This window comes from Marmota monax, unplaced genomic scaffold (genome assembly GCF_021218885.2).
Source record: "Marmota monax isolate L192 unplaced genomic scaffold, Marmota_monax_Labrador192_F-V1.1 WCK01_AAM20220418_F8-fsc00003, whole genome shotgun sequence".
In the NCBI taxonomy this organism is placed as follows: domain Eukaryota; kingdom Metazoa; phylum Chordata; class Mammalia; order Rodentia; family Sciuridae; genus Marmota; species Marmota monax.
The window spans coordinates 16,408,039-16,435,350 of NW_026694084.1; the positions used below are offsets into that span (position 1 = coordinate 16,408,039).

Below are 27,312 nucleotides of genomic sequence, written 5' to 3' on the forward strand. Positions count from 1 at the left end.
ATCTACCTGGGGAGGATTAATGACCAAGGAAGGGTAAATAATATTATGCAGGCCTGGAACTTAAAAGTTAAGACGCGGCAGGAGCGGGAAGCCGCGGCTTCATGGAGAACTTGACAGCCAATCCCTCTTGCCAAAGAGTGAGGCATTTATACCTACAGAGACAGCCGTGGGTTATCAATACCAGATCCCAATTGATTTTCCCAGTTGGTTTTCTCTCTCTCTCTCTCTCTCTCTCTCTCTCTCTCTCTCTCTCTCTCTCTCTCTCTCTCTTTGTGTGTGTGTGTGTGTGTGTGTGTGTGTGTGTGTGTGTGTGTGCGCGCGCGCGCGCGCGCAAGTTCCAGAGTCACAGCTCAAAAACCCGGGGCGGGGCGCCTGCACTTCCCGGGCTAGTCCTGCGCGTGAGTTGTTGGCAGCTGCTGCGAGCGGCGAGCGCAGACTCTGCAGCACTGGCTTTGCGATGGGACACCTGTGGCTCCTGGGAACCTGGGGTCTTTGGGCGTTGCTCCTGCGTGCCGCGGATCCCCACACAGGTAACCCAGTCAGGGAGTTAGGGAGGCAAACAAAAAGAGGTCCGTGTAGACCATACCCCTGCTCTCGGGATCGCAGGAGAGGTGGGGACCACCTGTCACCTGCTCTGGACCCAGGTTGTGGGTGCGGATTCCAGGCAATTTGAAGACCTGAGAACCAGGCTTGACAGAGAAAGTACAGAAAGAGACAGAGTAACAGAAAGGATAGAGAAAAATAGAGAGAGAGCCTAAAAGATTGCTTTTAATTTAATTTATCAGTATTGCTGTTCGAATTGTGGAACCTCCCTTCAAAGTGACGTAGTTGTAAAGAAACTGAAATTGGGCTGGGGAGAAGGAGAGGGGTGGACAGACACAACCTGACTTATTCCTCCCCTCACTCTTCTTGGATCCTTTTCCCCATTGAAGGAAGGCAACACATGTCAGTCACTTCCAGGGCAGCTACCCGGTGTCTTCAAAGTAATACCCAGAAGAGGGCTGGGAAGAGAGTGATAAGATAAGAAATTGGAGTTGTGTTCGGAGATAAGGAGGATGAACTTGAGATAGACACAGCACCGTCTGGAGATAGGATCCTGCTCCCTCCTTGGGGTTCCCTATTCTTGTCTGTCTGTTGCCTGGAGTGACCAAGATACTGCAAGGAGGAATACCTTGGAACTTTTGGCAAAGAGAGACCAGAAGTACAGAGGCTTTGGGTCTGGGGACTGGCAGCTGATCTCCTTTATGTTGGAGAACTTTTGCAATTATAGGTCAAGTCCACACTATGAATTCTCCAAGCAGGAATGAACTATCAATCATAATTTCCTTAACTTTTTTTCATACATTCATTTCAAAATATTAATCTCTGTGGTCTTTCTTTGTTTCCCTGCTTAAATCTTTCAACTTACTCTGAGAAATTGTTTTAAATTATAATTAAATTACAAGAACAGTATAGTTTAAGCAGAAAATTAAGCACCTCAATCATGGTGATCTTCAAGATATTTCTAAGAATTGCTTGCAGTTCTCCAAAGAACAAGCAGCTTCCTCACCCTCTGTTTGCTCAGGCAGTTCCCCCTATCTCAAACTCCCTTTGTATTTCTTCATGATAGGACTAGGTTAATTAATTTATATTTTTCCTCCAACATGCAGCAGGGAAATTCCTTCTTTCTAGAAACCAGTATAGTCCAAGCTATACTCTGAAATGCTCCTTCTGAGTCACCCAGGACACTTTGTTCCCATTTTTCACTTTGTACTGTCTAAGCTAAACTTTTGGAAAGTTAGGACTGAAATGCAATGATGTATCCCCAGGAAGCAAACCTAGTTTGTTGAGAGAATTACTGGTCTTTGCACTCACTAAGAACTCAGCATCATCAAAGCACTAGAAAGATCCTAGAAATTATCTTTCCTGAAGTGACATCCTGTCACAGCAAACAATTTCTTTTTAAAACACAATCTTCCTCTTTATACTTGGACTATTCTTTCAGCCTACATACCATCGCACTTCTTATGTGCTTTGGTAAGGATCTACTTCTCCAAATTAGTGTTGTCTGCTGCTCTGTGGGCTACCAATCCTAGTAAGGGTTTAATAAGTGTTTTATCATAGCATAGGTAAGAAGAATGAAAATGATTTTGTATTATTCTTGCTCTTTGGAGTACTTAAGATAGTACTTTGCACAAAGCTGGTGAATATTAACTGAGTTAATGACTTCAATCCCTGTCAAGTCATTGAGCCAAAAAATAAAACCTATATGTATTTACTTTTAGTCCTATCATATTCACAATGGTTCTCTTATGATGTTGTGATATGTGGCACAAAATGTGGTGCTGGGAATGAAGAACCTGATGATTTTAACTCTTCGCACTTTCGTTATCTTTCAGATGACTCTGAAGTAATCCCCAAAGTCATGGAGGTACTACCTAAATATGGCAGCATAAATGGAGCAACAAGGCTGACTATCAAAGGAGAAGGTATCAATCCTTGTTCATGTGTGTCTGTGTGTATGCATGCACAAGTGCCAAGAAATACTATTTTACATTTAAAATTTATGGTTAAACAAACGAAAAGCCCTATACAAAACCAACCAACAAATAAATAAAAAACCCCGCTAGCATTGTTTCTCTACTTGGCCAAGGCAGTAAAATTCTAACCCTCTTTGATGGGCTAATAAAATCCCTCAAACTCTTAGTCTGATCATCTGAATTCTTACTGTTATTATTTGTTTAATAGTAAGATCTAGATTTAATAATTGAATTGAAAGGAATATCTTTAGCCCAACTCTGTAATTATTTGCTTTACTTTTCATGAGTCTAATAACAAGCTAACTTATTTTTTATATTAAATAAAGCATTTGGGGGCTGTTGATATAGGATGCAAAGAAAGTTTGATAAAGAAATAGAATGTTGATGAAAGATAAAAGGCAATAGAAAGCAAAACTCTGGATCCCTTCTCATGCCACCTAACCCCTATCTCATGCTTCATCAGGACATAAGTTATGTATGATTCTCTTTCCCCCTGCCTGGTCTTAGGATGAAAATATAGAAGGCAATCAGCAAATATATTTAACGAGAAGCTGCTCCTAGGATTAAATAGAAATATGTGGCTCTGTCAGCCAAAAGAACTTTGAAATATAAATGATAGTAGTATTCAGATACTTAAGAAGTTTTGTAAGATAAGAAACATCTTTAAAACATGAACAAAATCTTCTACTTGGTTTTTAAAATAAGGATCTTTTTTTTTTTTTGGAGTCAGATAGTTGACAAAGCAAGAAATTTAATTGTTTTTGCTATATATTGGTACATTTTTAAATATTTCTAATATTTTGGAGAATCCAATCTCTTAATGATATTCCTAAAATGTTTATGCTCCTGAATTGTGAAAATGTATTTTGGGTTAAAGTGCTCTTTTCTAGAGTAAAGATTTGAAAACAATGTATTTGTTAAAGATTACTTTTAAGATGTCTTGAACTATTTTTTCCTTATATTGTAAATTATTGCTGAAATGATGTGCTTAGTGGCTACTGGGTTTTAAACTGGAATTTAAATGTCATCAGAGAGAGAAATATTCAGATTAAAATCAAAGAAACTCAAAATACCCAACTATTTCCTTCTGTCTCCCAGCTTAAACTTTTTCTCATCTAGGAATAATGGCTGGAATTTAAGTACATTGATCCAGCTCAGTCTTGGGTAGGAAGAGGGAAGATAAATCATTCTATTCTTAAAGCATTTTAGAAGGCTATGCTTATTGCTCTAGTTATCACCTTTGTTTTTTAGGTGATAGATGACTTTCTGAGGAAGTTAGGCTCAGGATTCTTAGTGAAGCACCAAGTGTGTGATGGTGAATTTACACTTCTCGTGTCAGTCTCAATTTCTGAAGCCTCTTGGCAGAGAATTATGGAAGAGTGAAGTTATATTTGAACAGCAGACTTCTGCACCCCACATTTATTGGTTTTTCCCTTTCCCTGATTTAATTGCACATTGCAGTCAATTAAAATGTGTTGGTATATATCTTTCTCAGAGGCTAAGTCTAAATAATGTTTTTACTGCTTCAGAGAATTAGAGAGTAGCATAAGGGTTATCAGGGACTGGAGAAAGGGGAACAGAGGTATTGGTCAAAGGGTATGAATTTTCAGTTATGCAAAATGAGTGAAGTCCTAGAAATCTACTGTACATCCTAGTGTCTATTAACAATAGTGTAACATATACTTAAAATTTTGCTAGGCTGGGTGTGGTGGTGCATGCCTGTAATACCAGTGACTTTGGAGGCAGAGTCAGGAGGCTTAGAAGTTCAAAGCCAGCCTCAGCAGTTTAGCAAGACCTTAAGCAACTCAGTGAGAACTGTCTCAAACAAACAAACAAACAAAAAAGGTGGAGGGAAGTGATTGTGGGATGTGGCTCAGTGGTTAAGTGCCTCTGGGTTCCCTGGTACAAAAAAAAAAGAAAGAAAGAAAGTAGATCTTATATCAAGTGTTCTTATTACAACAAAAAAATTAAGAAATAATGCAAATGGCAGGAGGTAACTTTTGGAGATGATGAATATGCTTATGGAATTGCTTCTGAAAATGGTTTCATAGGTGTTTATTTATTTATCTTCAACTTGAACAAGTTGTATATAGTACATTAAGTATATACAGCTTTTTGTTTATTGTTTATCAATCGTACCTCAATAACACAGTTTTAAATAAATACAGATTTTAATATAGGGTTTTGGGTGCACATGATGTATATGGAAGATGTACAAAGCAATGGTAATAAATTTACAAAACACATCAGAGCTACTATGACTACATGAATGAACTTGAAAAAAAAGTTTAATACCTTCACATAACTCATCTGTGCTGTCTTGATGGATAGATACTCTGTTTTTATAATTGCACACAGCAGCAATAATTTATCAATCAAAACCATTTTCCAAATGTATTTGTAAATTCTGGATGATTACCTGAATATTGGTCCAATATGATTTTAAAATATTTTGTTTTTGTAAAAATCATTGTAAAAATTAAATATTATAGAAAGTTATTGATTTGGAAATTGAGTTATCTGAAATTGCACCCACTAGAAAATCTGCTGCTAACACTCTGGAGTATTCCAATGCCACTTGACTATTTTCAAACACAATGTTGACCTTTTAGACAATATATTTAAAAAAAAGTTTGCTTAAGAAGCCAAATGTATATGGTTTTATAGTTAAGAAGTCAAAACAGAACTGTTTTGATCAGTGGCATGTCTTAGAAATAATTTTATCTTCTAAGAAGTCTGATTAGATGAGGAAGAAAGAGTTGTGGAGTATTTGTAAGCATATTGCTTTTGTGACTTTGTAGCCATGCTCAATAGTCTTCCTTGATATTTATCTTCCTGTTTTTAAAAACAGTGGAATGAGGGGAGTTAACATTTTACTTTTGGTCATTTTTTTCTACTTGTTTCCCATGTATGGCACCGCATTTTTGTTGAACTGAAGTATTGAATCATATAAAATTTATGTTATGGAAAGGGCATGGACTTTGGTCCAGTCTGGCTTTCAATTCCGTTTGTCACTCTGCATCTTATGTGACCAGAGAAAACTACTTCTCTGAGCCTTGGCTATCCTCATCAGTAAATTGGGCTATTAATTTCTACCTTTTAGTACTATTGAGAATATTGAAAAGGAAAATTTATCTAAAATACCCAACATATAGTATATACTGTAGATATTAGGGCTATTTTATTTTTCCTATTGTTTGCTTTCATGTTATAGGCCTGCCTTCATTCTGTAGAAGTTATCTTCCATTAATCAGCTGTGTCTTTCCTCCCAGTTGGTTTGAATGTTACAACTTTTCAGTGGATTTCTACATTCCCAGTTCTGTTGAAAGAGAGAGAAAAAAAAGAAAGAAAGAGAGGGAGAGAGAGAAAAACCAAAACAGTATGCATTGTACATAATAACTGCCTGCTTATACAACACTGATATTTTCCATGATAGCAACATGGGTGTTACTTTTGGATTGCTGCTATCAGGAGACCCAGGTTTGTGTGCCTGGCAATTCCTGTCTCCAGTACTTCTTCAAACGAAGGAGAAAAAAAAAAAGAAAGAAAGAAAAACAACACATCACCAGGTCAGGAATTTCCCTCTGAAGCCTCAACTTTTTCTCTCTTTCCAGGGTACACCCAACCCTTCCTGTAATCTTTGTGCTTTGGAGGGCTTCCAAAGGTGTCTTCTTTGTACCAGATTATTTGTTTAGAATTATAGTTTTAAATTAAAATTCTTTTAGGAAGTAATTTCTTTGTATTTCATTTTACCTCATTGGGATTAGTTTAAAAATTAGGAATACACCTCTATTTGTGTTTTCAAGCAAAATTAAGAGAATTATGGATCTTACTTATTTACTTCATATTTTTCATAGATTTTACTCCTATAACATAGATAGAGAGATAGATAGATAGATACATATATACATACATAGGACATACTATTCCTAAGCTAAAAAGAATCCTTGGCTAGTATTATTATTTCAGGACTATAGCTGCTAAAGAGCAGACCTGTGTTATGCTATCATTGATGTGGCATGTACCTAACAGAAAAATAAATATATATATATATATATATATATATATATATATATATATATATATATATATTATATATATATATATATTACATCCTGTACCACACCACAAGTAAAATTTTCCATTCTTTAGTTAGTTGCCAGCAGTCCTTCTGTGTGTTCCAAACTCAATGTGAACTCCAAAGACAAGCAGAAATTGGCAAAAGAGTGTGTTAAAGAGTGGCTTTCTTTGCTGTTTTCATGTATTTTTTTCACAGTTCCATTTTAGTAGAAACTGTCTTTCTACTTTCAAATCTGCAAATTCAATGCAAATATCTTTCCTTCATATGTAAAATTTATTCATAATCAGTTTATGTCAAATGACTTGCTGGATCAAGGTTTAACCTTTGAGGAATAAAGTACTATTTATTAAAATCCCTACCATTTGTTGAGTTTCTTCTTACTTTTCCCACATACAAAGGAAGGATAGGAGAGATGCTAAAAAGGTTTGGAGTAAAAGCACTGACATCTACAAACTGGGCTCAAATCCTAATTGCCCAACTACTGATTCTGTGTTATTTTGAAAATAGATGTTGTTGCTAAACCTAAATCTCAGGATTTTTTTGTGACTATTAAGAGCAGATATCTAGTGAACTCCTCTTCCCTGATATCTTATTGAGCCAGGCACCTTGTTAAGTGTGATATGTAAGTTATCACTTTGTGTTTCTAATAGGGTAGGTTATAGTGGTTTTTCCGATGAGGAGACTGAGCTGAGAGAGTTTATAGCTTGCTCAAGGACATACTGGCAAGGAAGTGCTAGAGCTAGGATTCTAATCCAGGGTGTCAAGGTCCAAAACATGGACCCTTCCCATGAAACAGCACTGTCATTGTGCCCACTGTCACCTCACAGGCAGCTTTACCAAGGCTGGAGTTTGGAAGCTTTGGTATTTGATGAACATTTGGCTCAGGAAATTCCTACTTCTTGTCCTGTGCTAAGCTAGACAATATTGTATTCATATTATCTAATGAGCCTTTGAAAAACACTGAAAATGTCCAGTAATTTAAAAAGGAGTCCCACCACAAATGTTTTCCAATCTCCCTCTGTCACTTCAATTACCGAAACCATTTAACGTAAAGCACAAATTGTGATAATGGTTGTTTTGTTGAATACTGGAGACTCCCAGCATTTTAAGATAATATCTTAAAAATATTTTACAGTATTATAAGTAGGACATTTATGTCATTTACAGCATGATAAATAGTTTGTAAACAGGAATTAAAGACTTAAATTTGCATCTCTAGGCTTACTATTTTTTTTCTTATTCACTAAGGTTAAGTTTATTATACTGTGGGATAAGATAGTCTGTAGGTAATTGTAATATGAAATTTAAATGGCTAATAAACTTATATTAATAACATGAATGCAAATATTTTACTGTAAAAGAAATTTTTTTATAATTTCAAAAATAGTATTAGTCACCATGTTGACCATAATGGTGTTCTAATGTTAAGTACCTGTAATAGTCCTAGAAAAATATTTTTAAATAGACAATTTTAAAATTTCAGACTTTAGAAATTTTAGATTTTGAAGTAATCTGGGCAAAAACTGTTTACTAATTTAGTTTTATAAAATATTATATTGTAGATAATTTCATAGTTGTATGCAATTCTCTTTGCAAACTAGTCTAGATATGTCATTAACATATTATTAGAAGAATACTTAATTGTAGGGCTTAATTAGTAGAATACTATCCAATTGATCTCATCTATAAGTTTTATTTCAAAGGTGAATATTGTTTCAATAATAAAAAATTTTTTCATGTGGGCTAAGATTGCGGCTCAGCGGTAGAGCCCTTGCCTAGAGCGTGTGAGGCCCTGGGTTTGATCCTCAGCACCACATAAAAAAATAAGGGTATTGACAACTACAACTAAAAAATAAATATTAAAAAAATTTTAATGTGGCATAAAAGTAGTTAATGTCCACTTCCAAGTGTAGTTTTGAATTTGCATATGTAGTGAGATTAAAATAATTTTCTGCTATTTTACATTACATTTACATCCATTTGTCCCATTCTATTGGGTCATGCCCATCAGCATACCAACATACAGTTATTTCAACCACCTGAAAAAAGTAAAAGCAAAATCATTGACCTTTTTGCTGCACTCCCTTCTCTACCACCTCATTTCTCTGCTTCCTTTTACAGTAAATTCCTGAAAAATGTTACCAGTATTTATTCCTTTTATTTATAGTTCTTCAATCTTCTCTTGAATCCTAGCCAAAATATTAATCCCACCCATTTCTCCATGACTTACTAGGAAGCAGCTTCTCTTTTCTCAGAACAGCAGCCAGTGAATCTAGGGTAATATTAGTCTGATGAGGCTGTGCCTCTGTTTCAAAACCCCCAATGGTTCCCCACTCATAAAAATAACCTAAATGCCTCTATTTCTGGTCTAATTTGGTACCACTTCTCACTCATCCTTTTCCAGCCACACTTTGCTCATATTTGAATCCACACATATGGTCCCACCACAGGGGTTTGGCACATTCTGTTTCCTCTATTTAAAATGCACTTCCCTTAGATACTTTCAAGCTCCCTCTGAAGAGTTTCCAGGACCATCTATACCTGTGTCTTGCTTAAGAGTTTCGTGGCATCACCTTTGATTTCAGTTATAAATGCTATGAAGTCACTCTAGCCTTTTGCTTTCCACTGTCATCTTCCCTGGTAAGGAGAACTATGAGCAGCACACATAATCAGTGACTTTGTATGGAGGGAACAGTCATTCAAGGTAAGGCTATAATGGACTCCTAGGCAGTGGTTGATGACAAGTTGGCCAGGTCCTGAAAACAGAATTGGAAGATCAGAAAAAGGAAAATTAGAGAGATAGCTAAAGGGACCCAAGTAGTTGAGCAAAAAGCATGCCAATCTACGTATCTCAAGTTAACTCCTATAGCATCCCACACAGAGGAGTGCAATAAAAAGATCAACTAGATGATTCATCTGGAGCTTCTCTTTTTGGCTATCTCAGTGCCATAGAAAGTGGCATGGAGTGGAGGCTGTGCATGGACCAACACTATGGACTTATTTCCACCAATAACAAATAACCTACCATATTGCCAGTAGCAGAGACCAACACTGAGCTCTTAGAAGGTACTACCCTCAAGAAGTCCACCCTGCTACTAAGTGACAAGTGGATTACATCACTCCCTTCTCTAATGAAAAGAGTAGAGATTTCTTGTCACTGGAACTGATACCTACTCCAGATATGGGCTTTTCCTTCTCTCTCCACAGTGTTTCTGCCAGCACCATCTTCTGAGAGCTTGTAGAATCAGACTTATTGTCATGTAATTCCACAAAATATTTTCATTTAATAGTGAGAAAGTTGTAATAATGACCACATGACCACAAAACCTGTGTCACTAGGAAATATCTAGCCTAATAGAATGATAGAAGAGCCAATTTAAACCCCTGCCAAGATGCCAGGTTGAAGATAATATCCTGTGAAATAGCCTGCTGTTGTCCAATTGTACTCCACATGCATTGAACCATGAAGATATATGCTCCTGTTTCCCAGCAGATAGAATGCATGGACCTGGAAACAAAGGAGTGTTTCCCTTCACCATCACTCTCACTGATCCAGAAATTGAATTTTTGCCATCTCTACTTGCAACCTTAGGCTATCCTGTATTTGTAGTGTTAGTTTCCAGGTAGAGAAGGCTTCCACCAGGGATCACAATTTGAGCTATGAACTGAACTGAAACTATTATTACTATCTAATTAGTTTGAATTTATCTAGAACATTTAGTACAATTCTAGAAACAATCAATTCTCCTTATCATGAAGAGGTAATGTTTTTGCTTAGTGCAGAAAGGAGGAGTGTATCTGGAATTCAAGATATTTGTGGGAGCATCTCTTGGCTTGCATAACTGTGAGTAAGCAATGGCAGCAACTACAATCCAACAAGGGTAAGGCAATTAAGGATTCAGATTTCCCAAAGATGAAGGCTAGTGTCGTCTCCATTATCTGCAGTGCTAATGATAGGTAAATCTACAGTGTGTGATAGAGAGGGGCCATGGTGAGTATTCATTATAGACTCAGGACCAGTTATGGCAGGGAGGCCTGTGGCTTGTTGCACTAACCCTCTTGTGTTAAATCTTTAGTAGAGCTCTCAACTAGCTACCAGACTGAAACTGATATCAGACTTGGTGAATGTGCTTAAAATGTAGGGCATAAGCAGATATGTATGGTGTAAAGCATGGACTGTACCAGATGCCTTTTATACTTAGACTCACATCCTCTTGTTCTTAACTCTAGTTCAAAGCTGTGGTAAATAGTTCCCTGAGTTCTTTGACTCAATCTATGCTTCCACTTTCCTGCCTGAAGTTCTCTAAGTCACTCACATGTGACTTAGGACATTGGAACCAACATCGCATACACCTATGTGCAGCCCAAAAGTGCAGGAAAAGTTATATCCCCCAGGGGGAACCCTTAACCAGTGAGGATATTGCCACTGATTCTTTCATTAGAAGGGCATTTTCTATTTTCCTTAGAAATTCCAGCAAGATGGAGCTACAGTTGTCCTCAGTAATGCCCAGCTTCTTTTTCTTCGAGATTTACTTTCCCTTATCCCTTCCTACCTAAACTATTTCCTTACAAGTCTTCACCTAAGACTTACTTCACAGGAATTATAAAATAATATTCCTCAACTCTTTCTAGGTCCTTTAGTCCATTGTTTTTAAACAGTAGTTTTCCCCACCACACATAGCATCGGTATTTGGTGGTAGTGGTGGTGGTGATGGTGTGTGTGTGTGTGTGTGTGTGTGTGTATGTGCGTGTGTTTTCTGCCATAACACTTTTGTGAATGAATTAACTTAAGCCAATTTCTGTGCTACCAAACAAGATAACCTATATAATCATAGGGAAAATATGCAGTCGGTTAACAACTAACTTCAGAACAACTCATTATTATTTATTGAATGATTTGATACTGAATTACAATAGATTATTGTAATTATAGATCTCTAAAAATAGAATTCTGTTATTAATAATTGAGTGTTCTTACTTTTCCAGGTTTCTCTCAAGCAAACCAATTTGACTTTGGAGTTGATAACGCTGAGCTGGGAAACAGTGTGCAATTAGTTTCTTCTTTTCGGTCAATTACTTGTGATGTAGAAAAAGACTCAAGTCATTCAACTCAAATTACATGCTATACTAGGTCTGTTTCAAAGTATCTTTAATAACATCATTCTTTTGATGTCAGAAATAGTTTATGCATATTGGTATTGGAAGAGTTTTGTCACTCTGTATATTGCAAGCAATCTTTCTGATTATCAGTTATGTTTGATTTCATAATGTTTAGACCATTTTATACATTTATTATATTCAATTATAATGTTCTTTCCACATATGGGCATGATAAAAATATATCCTATATCCTTTTTCATTTTATTAGAGCCATTATCTTATCGTTATTGAGCTCTTTTAGGAGATAAATGGCTACTATTAAATTGTAATGATGTGCCTCAAAATACCAAAATTATGCTTTCCTGTCCAGTTTGATTAATTTTGTTCAAAATATTCACATAGTTATTAAGATTAAAGATGATCATTTTGCATAGTGACATTTCAAGTTCTTTCCTTTCAGCCCAAATTGATGTGTATTATTAGCATCTTAGGAAAAAAATTAATTTTTTTAAATTGCAACATCTTCAGTATTGACCTTAGCAACAGCATATATTCCAGAGGATTTCATCTACATTACCCATGCTAACTATTTTTCAGCATCAAAAGCTTCCTTAAGGGAAAAGTTGATTAATACTTTATTTAAAAAAAAAACACAGCATGAAATATATACCAAGGCAATGTTAGTACTTTTAAATGAATATTATTGTTTTTTATTTTATTTGTTGTCCTCTTTAATTAGCACCAATAAACACAGACTAGGCATTTGCTGAGCCATATGATATTATAATTTGCAACATGGAGTGGTTCAGGATGGACCCCTTCTCACATGGAATTTGGCTATAAGTCAATTTGAATTTTAGACATTTTTACTTTCAAAAATAACATGTGATCTGGAGCAGTATTTTTCATTAATATTATACGCTAAATAAAATGATTGCATTTCTCATATATTCTTCATTTGCCTTCCAGAGCAATGCCGGAAGATTCTTACACTGTTAGAGTCAGTGTGGATGGGATTCCTATTGCAGAAAATAACACCTGCAAAGGTCATATCAATAGCTGGGCATGCAGCTTTAATGTATGTGGATCTTTTCTTATTTACAAATAATTGAGCTTGTTTTCTTTCTTTCTTTTTTGTAAGAACTAGGTTTTTACTTTCTGATTTGACAAGTTCTTTCTTTCCATATCCGCCAGTAATTGAATCTCCATAGTAATTGAATCTCTTTTATTTCTGGTTTGTTCCTCCTCCGTTAAATTAATTTTATTAATGAATTAAATATTTATACTTTCAAATTATTTTTTTGGTCACACTTTTTTCCTATTTCTGCTTTTAGTTTGATTCTCCCTTTTCCTATTTTCAAAGGATTCACCACTTCATCTTGAACAGCAACACAACTACTTTTCTTCTCTGTATAATTTCTAATATAGTGAACCTTCACTCAGATTTAATTTCCATGAATAGAAGTGTGTAAAACTACATTTTCTTCTAAGCACCATCTCATATATTCTTAAAAATTGTATTTAGGTGTTAAGTGGTGGATTCTGAATACCACAATCGTCCAATATGAGATGGAATGCTAAGCAAAACCATAATGACCTTTGTCCTTGAGATGATTCTGATTCCCATATATTTCTGGCTCCCATTTTTCTTCCTAGATGTGGAGCCAGGTTTTGGTTCCTTGAATATCGTACTTAAATGGCTCCCAAATGAGCTAAATTCAGAATAAGTTGACTGGACTTCTTCTTATTCCTCCTTCAGCCTATTTTTTCTCTGATTATTTCTCTCCATCTCAAGTTAGAAAATTGTTACTACCCTTGGTTTCTCTCTACCTTCACTTTTGGTTGCACAACCATTCAGAAGCCAAACTGTAATGATCCTATCCTCTGACTCAGCTCTTAAGTTCTTCTTCTTTCACACATGACCTTTGTTTTGATACTGGTCTTATCATTGTTCCCCTGGTTATGGCAATAACCTCTCAATAGGTCTCTCTACCATCCTCATTGAACAGCTCAGTTTTACCCTCCTCACCACAAACATTGTCTCCCCCTTGCTTGGAATTCCTGCTTCACTCATTGTGAAGGAAGTTTTCTTAATTCTGTCACAGCCAGGAACCAAGTCAGTCTCCAACAGTGACTTCTAACACGTTCCCCCAGATGGAGGACTCATATAGTTGACTCAGTTCTATTTAGTGAATTATTTCTCATAACTCAGGAGTCTTAAAATTCCCCCAAGAAGATGTGGGAGATTTCTTCCACAGGATTCCTCAGTTGTAAAGTGGCTTAATTCTGTAATTCAGAGTTCAAATAGGTTCTTATAGCATCATTGTGAGAATTATATGAAATAAATTAATAAAGCAATCTAAAAGTAATTGACACATAGTACTATATTTAAGGGTTTTAAAAAATATTTATCTGCGTACCTTAGCACATAGTCCATTATGCAGCAATTATTTTTAATATGATGTTTTATAAAATCCCAGCCAGTAAAACTGACTTCTTTCTCAAGGTAAATGGTAAAATTTCAAGCTAACAATATTTTGAAATTAAAGAGAATTTTTAGGGGATTAGGAAAATATTTTGTAAAATCAGAAAATGTTTTAAATTTTATTTTTATAAGAAAGGAAAATATTTTGACTATCATATTCTGAATATTGTTGAGATAGAAACAATTTAAGAAGTATTTCTACTGCCTAAAATTGAAATAGAAATGACTGCTTATTAATATTATTATTTTACAGGCAAAAAGTTTCAGAACCCCAACAATAATGAGTCTCACACCTTTATCTGGAACTCCAGGTTTGTTCTATTATAGCTAAAATGCTTTTGGTTTTGTGGTCATTTATTTTTTTTTCAGTATATAAAGTGTTATAATATCTGAAAATTCTGATTGTAAAATTCTTATCAATTTTTTAAAAAGTAGTTTTTAAAGTCAGCGTACTATACTGATACACACCTACTAATGTTTAGAGCAGTGCAATTCACAATAGCCAAGTTATGGAACCAGCCTAGGTGTCCATCAATAGATGAATGGATAAAGAGAAGGTGGTATATATACACAAGGAGTTCTACTAATCAATAAAGAAGAATGAAATTATGGCATTTGCTGGTAAATAGATGGAACTGGAAAGCATCATGCTAAGTAGATTCAGAAAGTCAGGGGTGGATCTTTTCTCTTATATGCTGAAACTAAAGAGAAAAAAAGGAATAAAAACTCTATCTCACACACACAAAAAAAGAGTGACCAACAGAATATAGGAAAGGGATCAAGGGACAAGGAGGCTGGTCTGGGAAAAGAGAGGTATTGGGGAATGAAATCAACCAAATAATGCTATGTGCATGTACAAGTATATCACAATGAATCCCACTTTTGAGTATGATTATAATGAACCAATTAGAAAAAAATAGAAGAGAGACCAAGAACGTAGAGGAAAGAGATCAAGGGGGAGGGAAGAGAGGAGGAAAAGGGGAAGTACTGGAGAATGTAATGGATCAAATTATGTCCTGTGCATGTACAAATGTCACAGTGAATCTCACTATTATGTATTATTACCATGTACTCACTATTATGTATTACCATGTATTTAATGTTTTAATGAAAACATTAAAAATTATTTTCAATGACTACATCTGAATCTACTATAAGGTATTTAATTTTCCCCAGTTGGACATTTAGCTAACTTCCAATGTTTTATTATAATCATAACTATGATTATACCAGTTTATAAACCCAACAGAAATATGTGAGATTGTCTTTTTTTTTACCACCTGGACAATTGTAGGTACTAATTGTTTTCAAGTATTTATATGAAAAATATTGTAAGTTTTAATTTTTTTCTAATTATTTGATTTATGTCATTAAATTTATTTTTTAGTCTTATTGAATGAACACTTGCATTTCCTTCTTAAATAAAGAAGAAATATCTCCTTGGCTTAATTTAATGCTGGTCATTTTTATATTAAGTTTAATAATTTTATTTGAAGGATTATTTATATATTAAATATTTATATGTCATATGTGGGAAATTTTCTTAAATTTATCATTTGCTCTGAAAATGTATTATTTTTCCATCAGATGGCGTTTAATTCTTATTTCAAATCTACAGATATTAACCTTTATTATTCGTTTCTTCATTTTTATGCTGTAGAAGACTTTGCCATCCTGATTATATAAATTTTCACCTAGTTTTCAGGAATTTTTATTTTTTATATTTAATTTTTATTTCACCTAAGGTTTGTTTTATTTTTCAGTATAAAGTAGGAATCATTATCTTTTCAAATAAATACTATTGACCCAACAATATTCACTTAAAAATGTAACCTGTCTTCAATGATACACCTCTTTAAATACTTGTAGGTACTCATTCAATGTTTTGCTTTACTTATTGAAACTTTCTGACAAATGCTGAACACTCTGAAAAATATTAGAAATAAATGTCAAGATGCTTGTTTTATTGTGAATAATCTAGAGTTTTGGAGTTATGTATATGGAAAGATATTCTTACACAGAACCACACAGAACTTTTTTGTGTTTTTTGTTTTGTTTTTAGGTACACTAATAACAATCCAAGGCAGAATCTTCACTGATGTCTATGGAAGTAATACTGCACTAAGCTCAAATGGGAAAAATGTTAGAATTTTGAGGTAATTTTTGATGTGGAAATATGTTCTTATAGCTAATAGATGAGATATGATATTCCAACAATAATGGATCCAGTGATATTAAGACCCACAATTATGTGAAGGGACTAGCCAGTATTTCTTTAGCTACATTAAAGGAAGAAAAATAGACTGTTGGTTGATTCATTGACATGAAACAATGGTCTATATTCCTTTCTTTTTTGGTATGACATAATTCCTTCTTTTACTGTGATGGGTTTTATTAATAGAGAGCACATGAAAGCAAGGTTAATAGTAATTGATTTATAGTCATAGAACTCTATTAATGGAAGACTATTATTTAATTTCCTCATTGTACATTTTTCAAAATACCTAAGGCCTGGAGATCACATAACCTAGTCAAGGTTAGGAGTAGAATCCAAGCCTTCTAGCACACTATTTGGCACTTTACTGTACTGATTGTACTGTGGTGTATTGTAAAAGTGCTGAGGAAAAATAATTCATGCACAAGCTAGGGTTTGATTCTTGATTCCTCTATTTACCAACTGTGGACAAGATTGCAACATTGGCTAGTTAACTAACATCAAAATCTAATTGTCCACATTTGGAATGGAAACTAACATTGTCACTAGAGTATCCTCCTATAGTTTATATGGGGATATTTCAGTCCTGCCTTAGAAGAAGGAAAGCCCTGTTCATTTCTTGCAGAAGTAAGCATGGACTTGTGACACAGCTTTTAAGGTGTTTCATGCTTACTGAATACATGTATAAAACAGATAAATAAACAATTTAGGCAACAACTAGAGGATTTTCAAATATAAAAGGTCATATACCCATATACATATGCTTACATAAATTTGTAAGACAAGCAATTTGAAAGATTTTGCTAAATGAAATCAAGGTGACTTGTCTGGCATTCTATGAGGTAGAACTCTCAATTAAATTACATTTGTATGCAGCTATCATGTTCCAGAAATGTACATATTGATTCCTTGTATATAATAAAATAACCACTAGAAACTCATTGAATGTTTTATATATACAATTGAGCATAAGTAAAGATTTTGTTTGCTTCAATATAATTGTTATAAATGGTTAACATTATAATTCTTAAATAGGATTTTCTTAGTTATGCTTTGTCATAATGATGCCAGGGAGAAGAAAGTTTGACTTCCAAGAAGAAATTCTTTTTTTCCCCCACTGTAATTGAATTTTATTTCTGTTTTATACCAGGAAATTAATGAAACTTACTTCATAAAATCACAACATCAGGATTATCAGGGATGCCAGAGGGAAGCCTACCTAACCCTTGTACTCTGGAAATCCTCAGATCTTATAAGCATAGGAAATTTTTTCACTTGCCTGTTAATGGACAGATGAGAAATTCTTAGAAACTCAGTTATTTCATTTGCACCACATTAATTAGGGCACCAAGACTCCCAAGGCATTTCATTGTGCCTGAATTCCACTAGGAAGGAGTCTATAGCAGAGTTGTGTACTGGGCAGGAAGCTAGGAGATCTGCTTCCCAGATCTTGTCCATTCAGCTATCTCCAAATTTTGACTGGGAACAAATTACAGAGGAGATACAAATGAATAGAGGGACGAGTGCCCACTATGGAGCTTTTCATCTAAGAGATCATGTGGAAAAAATTCTGATAGATATGTATATGCATACCACCAGTGGGAATTGCCAAATGTGGGAGCTTGGGTTTGAATTCCTTCTCTACCTCTCACTAGTTGCAGGTGTGTGTCTCTGTAATAGGTCCTCTATAATTTATCCCTGATCTGAATTTGGAGATTTGGCTTAATGAACAAGGTCTGGAAAACAGAACTGCCTAGTGCATAGCCCTTCGCTATTGACTCCTCTTAATGGAACTCAGGCACAAGGAAATGCCTTGGGAGCTCTAGTGTCATAATTAAACTCTCTGCCTTAATTTCTTCATTTCTTAAATAGAAGGATGATAGTTACTGAATCATGGGATGGTTGCAAGGATTAAATGTAATGAAAGCCTGTGTCATCTGCTAAATTTCTTATTGAATTGGAATAACATAGGAGGTTAGAAGAATTTTAACCCATGCTCCTCTATAATGGGCACAATAATTCAGTTTACTTGCTTTATAAACCATGTGTAATGGCCAAGTGAAAGGACTTGTGTGTAAAAGTATATTTAAAAGTTCAGTATTCTCTTCAAATGGAAGTCATTTTTTATAGTTTAAGTTTCTATGTCAATTTATTTTGAGTCTGGAATTTGTTGTCACAGAAGCTGGGTAGTTTATTCTGGTGTTGCAAAAAATATAATACCAGTTACCTACAAGCCTCCAGTAGCACCAGGTTCTATCAGTATGACATTTATTTGAATATTATGTTTCTATTGGAATTTTTCCAATAGAAATTGCTTGAACTTTAAGTGGATAAGTCTATTTGTTTCTATGCTTTCTTTTTTTATAGTACTTTGTGTGTGTGGTACTGGGAATTAAACCTAGGGCCTCATACATGGTAGGCAAGTGCTTCCTGTGGTACTTAATATCTTCTAACATATCAAATATGTGAAGAATATCATGACTATTAGGGTCTCCCAGTAAAATATCTGCCCCACAAGAGCAGGGCAGTCCTACACTTACTAATATGATTCAGTACCTAGAGACACATAATCATGTTCACTAGATGTTTTTTGGAGCAATGAGTGATGGATACTAATAATGGTACTTATATGGATACAAACAATGGTATTTCTGATTGAGAGAAAATTATATAAGGTGACCAGTTAGCTTGATGGGAGGAGAACATTTTAAAATAATATATTAAACATAATTTTATATTTTCTAATAAAAATATTTATGCAGAGTTTATATTGGAGGAATGCCCTGTGAGCTTCTCATACCACAATCTGATAATTTGTAAGTAGCTAAAATAATTTTTTTCTTTTATAAACAGGAGATAAGCATACTAAATTTAAGTAGTAATTGTTAGCAATGCTATATATCTAAATGCTTTAAAATATAGTATGAATGATAATATTTTATATTATACATAGTATTTTATATTATACATTAGCATTCATTGATATAGTTAAGTGCTACTTTATACTCTCCTCTGTCTCCAATGTAGTATGATATGGGCTGTTTATTTTATTATGAGGAAAGATGGTTTAAGAAATATCATAATCAAATAAGTATTTTATTTCATTATATTTAAAATTCTTTAGAAGAAATACTAATGGCAATATCAAAGCTACTCACAAAGTATTTCACTATTAAGTGAAATTTTCTTTAAATATCTTTAGTGAAGTCTGGGGATTATTTTCATCTTGCAGAAATTTTAGTTGTACCAATGGTTTCCATCCTAATACAGATTCTGAAATTAATGAGACATTTTCAGGGAAAAGTAACATTTAAAACAAATAGCATCTCTATACAATTTAATATTACCATATACAATTTGTTAGGTATGGTCTAAAACTGGATCATCCGAATGGAGACATAGGTTCTTTGACTTGTAAGATAACTGGAACTTACATTGGTAAGTATCTATCGTCTTGCTTCAAAGGTGTTTGATTCTACTTCCCTGTTTTGGGTTTTCCTATGCACCTCTCTGCTGTTTTTATCTTTTTTTTTTCTTATTTCCTCTCTTCCTTGCTTCTTTCACTTTCATATAAGCATCTATGAATTTGCTTCTTTTTAAGGTTTACATATAAAGTAAACTTCTTTAGGTTTATTTTTTTTCTTCTTTCTTTGCCCAGAGGATCCCATGACTAATTCTGCTATTTTATCTAGTGCCTTACTTTCATGCTTCTCTTTTCCCCTTGCTCTATGTACCCTAGACCTATCCATCTTTTAAATCTTGAATGAGTTTCCTGTCTTCTGTTTCAGCCTTTTGTAAACATCCCATCCTGAAAATTTTATATAGAATATATGTCTTCAGAAAATCTGCTTTTTGATCTGGTTTTATATTTTCAAATCCTGCTTTTCTTTTCCTTGTTAGGTTTGTAACAATTTTTAGTTCTCTGTTGTGTTATTGTTCTTGACAATTGTAGCCTCTATAAGCAGATGGACACACTGTGTGCTCCCTGCATCTCTCAACTCCTCACAGAGGATATGAACAATTAAGTAGCTGCTAAATGAATAAAAGAAATGTCAGGGTCACATGGTTATGTATCTGTTCTTTTATTATTATTCATTCATGATTATATTTTGTCAATTTTTCTAGCTATAATCTCAAGACACCTATTATGCACATTTTTAAAATTATAGGTAATTTTTAAAGACAGTTCAGCTTTTATTTCTTTGAGCTCTAATGCACCATTGTTTAAGTACAGTTTTTATATTTTTTCCACTTTTAAAAATTATCTTTACATTATAGAGTTATCATTTTCCTGTGATTTGGAATTTAATTGATTGTGTATTTTAATTAATTCCAGGTCATCACAATGTCAGCTTCATTTTAGATAGTGATTATGGAAGGTAGGTCACTTTGTAAATAATAGTTTTCATAATTGATTGAACTTGGTAAATAAAATAAAATGTGTATTTACTTTGTGCAATAGATGCATAGATTAAAGAATTAAATACTTTCTTCCCTCCATATTAATATTTAAAGTGTCAGTGACTCCTTTTTACTCAAAATTTGTGTCTCACACATGACCTTTCAATTGTTGGGAATTTACCATTAACTTAAACAACAGATAAAACATTTTAACTGTAATATGGAAAAGTGTGATTTTATTTCTTGCTGCTCTTCTGATTTAATTATAATTCTTTTAATAACTAAAGTAATTAAATTTTGATTTGGTTAATATTAGCATAGATAAAATCTCTTGATCAATATTCTCATAAAGGTTTTCTTTTGACCTATCAATGCAATACTATTGCAAAAAAAATGGTAGACTTTTCAATTGCACATCTTAACATGATTGTTAATAACATACATTTATTGTTTTTAGAAGAACTGGAACTCATTTCCAGATGTTTTGTTTCCTGCTTTCAATGACTTTCATATGTTCATAGAAGTATCAGAATATGAAAATCTTAACACATGTTGCCAACAATGTATTATAGATAATAATAGTAATAAACTTTTAGTGGTAAGCATGCTGCTAAGCACTTTACATACATTATCTAGCTTAATTCTCCAAACAACCTATAAAATGAAAACTATTGTCTGCCCATGTTACTCACTGGAAAAATGAGAGGAATGTTAAATAATTTTCCCAAGGATATTCAGCCAGTAGAAGCAATACTGGGTAAGCCGATCCATGAAGTCCAACTCTAGAACCTGAGCTTGTCATTCCAGGACTGATCAAAGGTTTCAGCCACCAATACCACATCTTACTACTACTTCACATCCTGACAGGGTTCCCCGCCATGCAGGATAATTACACTCTTGGAAACATTTGCAAATGTGTGAGGGACATTTACTGACTGTCAAGGTAACTGAGTATGTTAAATCCCTTAGTGGGCAGTACCATGACATGCCAAACCTAAATGAATTGTTCTGCCCAAAATGTCACAATGTTTTTCATTGAGAAAATAAGACTGTTAATAAAAATTAAAATAAATTGCATTATTTGCCATTCAATACTAACATAACTATAGTAGACCAACATTTACCATTTAATGTCAATATAAACTATATCTGTTGATTTCTTTTTTGTCTCAGAAGAGAGATTCAGCAATTAGGAGTTTGAAAAGAATGACAATACTACAATCAAAAATAACACAGGAGGATGACCTTTCGTAACAGCTGAGCTCTCCTGCTAAGAGTTTTCAGTTTATTATGCGATTTGATCTTGATGTCAACTACATGAGATAGGTGACAAACAAAGAATTTCTTTGAATTTCTCAAGGTTACAGAGCCAATAAGCAGTAGAAACAGAATGGGAGGCCAGGCAGTTTGAGCAGAGAGCCCTGGCTCCTAATCTGGGTACCACACAATGCTCGCTCCCCTGTCCATTGATTAGTGTGAGATACAGATGGCATTAATATCAAAAGTTAGCCATTGGCTTTAAGAAATCATATAGTAAGATCACAGAATCAATAATCTAATGCAGTATTCCTGCTCAGTGTTCACAGATTACAAGAGGAAGTCATAATCAGTCCATCCCTGCATGGAACTACAATTCCAGTTGGACTAAAATCCACTATCCTTATATTTAGAGACCATCTAGTGCTAGACAACTAGGAACAAAACATTTAATACAAAGTGATGCCGTTTTATAAGCTAATATAGACTTGACTAAACCCATGATGAATAGTATAATTCAAGAGCAAATCAGAGTGGAAGATACAGAAATGGTGCAAATATACACCTTTGTAACTTATAATGAGACAAATGACCTAGAACCCCATGATTTAACAACTATTCTCTGTGAGGACAGAACTACTTACATATAACTTGTTAAGGCTGGGCAATGTAATTTTCCCCCCAAATATTAGAAAAACATGTTAGAAGCAGCTATTAAATTTTGCTTGATTTCTAGAACTATATATAGTTCTTTTAGGATCTTAGTCTCACTCTTGCTTAGGTGAAAAAAAAAAGACTTCTTAGTTCTAAGTTTGTATAACACATATTCCTTGCCAAATCCATCATATGTCTCTATAAGAGAAATAATTATCCAAAAATAGATTTTGAGTGATTAAGCCTGAATATGGTTGCTAAGTATAAATAAATCAATATGCCATATTAACAGGGCCAGAAATTTCTTGCTTAAAACTGCCAGAAAATTTCACATATAGTATAAGCAAGAATACTGCATTAGATTATTGATTCTGTGATCTTACTATATGATTTCTTAAAGCCAATGGCTAACTTTTGATATTAATGCCTCATAATTGAGAAAATTGTGTTTCTATATAAAATATTCTCAGGAACTTAAGATAACTGTTAAAAATATGATATTTACTACTTAAAAATCTAGTTTTCAATACTACATAACATTTTTAAAATGATAAACCATACTATAAATTATAAAATTCACATTTACAAATTTCAGGAGCATTCCTGAATACCAAATGAACTAATTAAGGATCACTGTGGCACCATTCCGTATCTCTTTTAATAGCCAACCTTCTCTCTGCTATTTTCCCAAGTTCAAATGACAGCTGTTTCAAACTGATAAGGTTCACTGAGGCTGCCCTTAATTGAGAAATGCCTAGTCATTATCAATGAATTAGTGCAAATCACCTCAGTGTCATCCAAAATAAATTGCATTCAAATTTTATTTCAGGAGGCAATTTTCCCACTAACTTAAGAAGCAGAGTTAATTTTTGAGATTCAGGATCTGGCCAGACATAAGATTTTTGAAGTTTGCATGGTTTCAGATCTTTGCAAATCAACTGAAAAGCTTATAACATAAAAATACACACTCTAGTAGGAACTTCTTAAATAACTAATTTATCATAAAATATTTCCAAAGACTCTTTAGTCCTACAAATGTACATTGTAATGCCTGGGTTAGATTTGCAGGGAAGTTCATTGTTGATCTCAACCAGAAGATTTACATTATCCCTTTAGATTCTAGTTTGATGTAGTATAATTATGCTGAATACATTTTGGGCCTTGAAATTCTCATTTGAATTTATTAAACTTTCTAATTATAAATTTTATTGAAGTTATTTAATTTCTAGGATTCTTTACCTTCCTATCCCTCCAGGTTATGGAAGTGTAAGTGTCTATCAAAATATATGCACAAGTATTAAGGTTTTGTGTTTATTAAGGATGATGTAAGCCTGGTGGATTGTTCTTAATTTGCTCTCATCCATCTGTATCTCACACTAATCAATGGACAGGGGAGCGAGCATTGTGTGGTACCCAGATTAGGAGCCAGGGCTCTCTGCTCAAACTGCCTGGCCTCCCATTCTGTTTCTACTGCTTATTGGCTCTGTAACCTTGAGAAATTCAAAGAAATTCTTTGTTTGTCACCTATCTCATGTAGTTGACATCAAGATCAAATCGCATAATAAACTGAAAACTCTTAGCAGGAGAGCTCAGCTGTTACGAAAGGTCATCCTCCTGTGTTATTTTTATGGTTGCTTTTGTCAATATAGTTTCTTAAAATCAACATTTTTAAGGAATAATTTACACATGACAAGATGCACCAATTAATATTATTTGAAGTGAGCAGTTATACTAAACTGTGGCAAATGTGTGTGTGTGTGTGTGTGTGTGTGTAACCAACAGCCAAATCAAGATGTGGAACTTTTTATCTTCCTCCAAAAGTTTCAACGCATTCCTTTGCAAGGCATTTGATGATCTCTATCGCTATAGTTTTTTAAAAATCCTAAAATAAAGGTCATTTTTTAAAGCTGAAAATTTTACCTTTTTTTTTAAACAGGAGTTTCCCACAGAAAATGGCATATTTTGTTTCCTCTCTGAATAAAATTTCAATGTTTCAAGCATATGCAGGTATGTGACAATTCTCTCATTCTGTATATGTGTATGGAAAGAAGTAATTATGCTTCATTTTATTAAATCAAAGGTAATAATCTCTTTAAGGTATACTATGTTATTTTATGTACTTCTAGGAAAGGAAAAATACCTAATATGGAGAATCTAAAAGCAGGCTGACATTAAATTAGGACACCCAAAACTACATTCTTTGTGTAAGATGAAAAAATGAACTTGTCACACTAACAGAGACAGCACAAAAATTTTCATATCTCAACTTTAGTTGTTGGTGAAAGAGGAGAAAAAAGTTTTCCTGTTAATTTAAACCACAAACCAGTACTCAGATTTGTGCTGTCAGTGTGATCCAAAATAATTCTCAAGAAGATTTTAGTTTAATTTAATTTAATTATTTTCAAGAAGTCTCAGGTTGATAGTCTCCTAGTAGAGCGGCAGAAGGAAGCACAAACCCTCCCGCAAGAACCATACCCAGTCAGGAGTGATGGAGAGATATGTTTGAATTTTACAAATACTAAAGTGTGAAAAAAAATGTATGTTTTAGAATCAATCAAATGTGAAATATCTTGATTTTTCCTAGAAATTTATTTAAAATTCATATAATGCATAAAACTTTGAAGTCATTAATAAGAAAATATTTAGTAAGAATTTGCTGTCTGTCATGTACTGGGTTATTTTACCAACATACCTAAAGCTTTTATGTACAAAGCCACAAAAAGTCTAATCATAGTTAAATGTATTACTATATGAAAAAATATAAATATAAAATGTTAGTCCTTAAACATAGATGCATTCTTCAAGAGCCTATGGAAGAGAAGGCGTTTGACTTGCCTTTCTGTGTTTTTCTTTTTCTTTTTTTGGTACTGGGGATTGAACTCAGGGGTACTTAATCACTTAGCCACATCTCCAGCCTTTTTTATATTTTATTTAGAGACAGGGTCTCACAGAGTTGCTTAGCACTTTGCTAAATTGCTGAGGCTGGCTTTGAACTCCAGATACCCTAACCCTAACCCTAACCCTGCCTCAGCCTCCCGGGCCATTGGGATTACATGCATGCACCACTGTACCCTGCCTGGGTTTTCTTTTGGAGCTAAATATCTATACTCAGCTCAGTTTTTCCTTACTCACCTGGTCTCCTGATAATCATTTCTTTAGTACTAGTCACCATTAAAGCCCAGTCACCCATTGAATGTCAGTTTCAGTGAAAGCCATGTTTATTATCCTCTTTGCAGGACTGCATCAGAGACAAAATAATGAAACACTTAATTCACTTAATTAGTAATCCACTACCTACACTAAATTACGTGCTGTAACTAGGTAATTCAGAATTTTCTTTTTAAATGAAGCATTTGGGATGATGCCTGATATTCCTGACATGTGATATTTTATGTGATTTTTCCCCCCAGAGGTCACTACAGTTTCACCTTCAAAAGGAAGCACTGGAGGTGGCACCACACTAACAATAAGTGGGAGATTCTTTGATCAAACGGATCTCCCAGTGAAAGTTCTAGTTGGAGGTATTTTTCATGATGCTTAATATACTAACTTATAGGAGTAAATTCTGCCTATTCTTGTTTAATTTGTAAGAAAAATAATAGTCTTTTCTCTGTTGTCATTCATTTAAAGCTGGGGATATTCACGCAGCATTTTGTTCTGGGCTCCATGCTCTTCCTTCTGCTATTTTTCCATGAGGGCCACTCCTTGCAGCCCTTAGTGGACACTTTATCTCTAAGAGTCACCAACAGGCATTTGTGGCAGCATCGTCACTGCCATCCACAAATTCCCCACCACAGTTAAGAACACACCCATTCTCTATTTAATAAGCTCTTAAATCCCCTTGAACTTCTGTTACTTCCAAAAAGTTATTTAATTATGATGGAATTTAATTAGCATTTTGGCATATTCTGCTCTTACTTTTTCATATACTGTGCATTAGTAGTTTGGCATGATACAGGCCTTGGAAAAAGCATAAATAGGGCTTGGTTCTCTAGGTATGGGTCACTTTTATGTGTCTGTTCTGGATCTATGTAGAGATAGTGAACCATGTAGCTGAAAAGGGAGGTTGGGATGAATGTCACAGTGGTACTCTTTCCATTGAGTCATAGGATATCACTTTCTTGATATGTAGAGGACAGGATGCTCACTCTTGTAACTGGGTACGTACATTTTTCTTCTCACAGCCCCCTTGCTGGGGTATCTTCTACCTTTTAAGGAATCTTCCTATGAGTCTGCCAAAATGTGATTTCAGAAGAGAAGAGAAACAGATATAAAACAACTTCTAATATATGTACAATAGCTTTCTAGCCCACATGAATCCTTGTTGATCACCTGCCCAACTGTTAAAACATAAGATTTTTGACATTCATATAACATATTATTTGGATCAGATTTTATATTTTCAATATTAAAATCAGGGTATAAAATACTTGTAATTTATATAATATGCTTTCTTATCTGATATTGTGTCTATTTTGATTAGGATACAGTTGATGTGCCAAAAGGATGTCAGATTTCTATTCTATATCATTGCCATTAATATGGCAACCATATTGAGATTTGGAATCATTGATAATTTTTTAAAGATAATGATCCTTAT

The 27,312-nt window shown here is 34.2% G+C and overlaps 1 protein-coding gene across 1 annotated transcript in view; it reads left to right on the forward strand.

The window, feature by feature from the left end:
- The first annotated feature begins 398 nt into the window (after positions 1-398).
- Pkhd1l1 (PKHD1 like 1) overlaps positions 399-27,312 on the forward strand; it is a 147,724-nt gene continuing 120,810 nt past the window's right edge. The window contains exons 1-11 of the mRNA XM_046464638.2: positions 399-530; positions 2,379-2,468; positions 11,587-11,731; positions 12,670-12,778; positions 14,439-14,496; positions 16,248-16,341; positions 19,163-19,216; positions 19,765-19,838; positions 20,737-20,779; positions 24,649-24,719; positions 26,123-26,233. Coding sequence (XP_046320594.1) covers positions 458-530; positions 2,379-2,468; positions 11,587-11,731; positions 12,670-12,778; positions 14,439-14,496; positions 16,248-16,341; positions 19,163-19,216; positions 19,765-19,838; positions 20,737-20,779; positions 24,649-24,719; positions 26,123-26,233 — 922 coding nt within the window. The 5' untranslated portion in view covers positions 399-457. The remainder of the gene's footprint in view (positions 531-2,378; positions 2,469-11,586; positions 11,732-12,669; positions 12,779-14,438; positions 14,497-16,247; positions 16,342-19,162; positions 19,217-19,764; positions 19,839-20,736; positions 20,780-24,648; positions 24,720-26,122; positions 26,234-27,312) is intronic.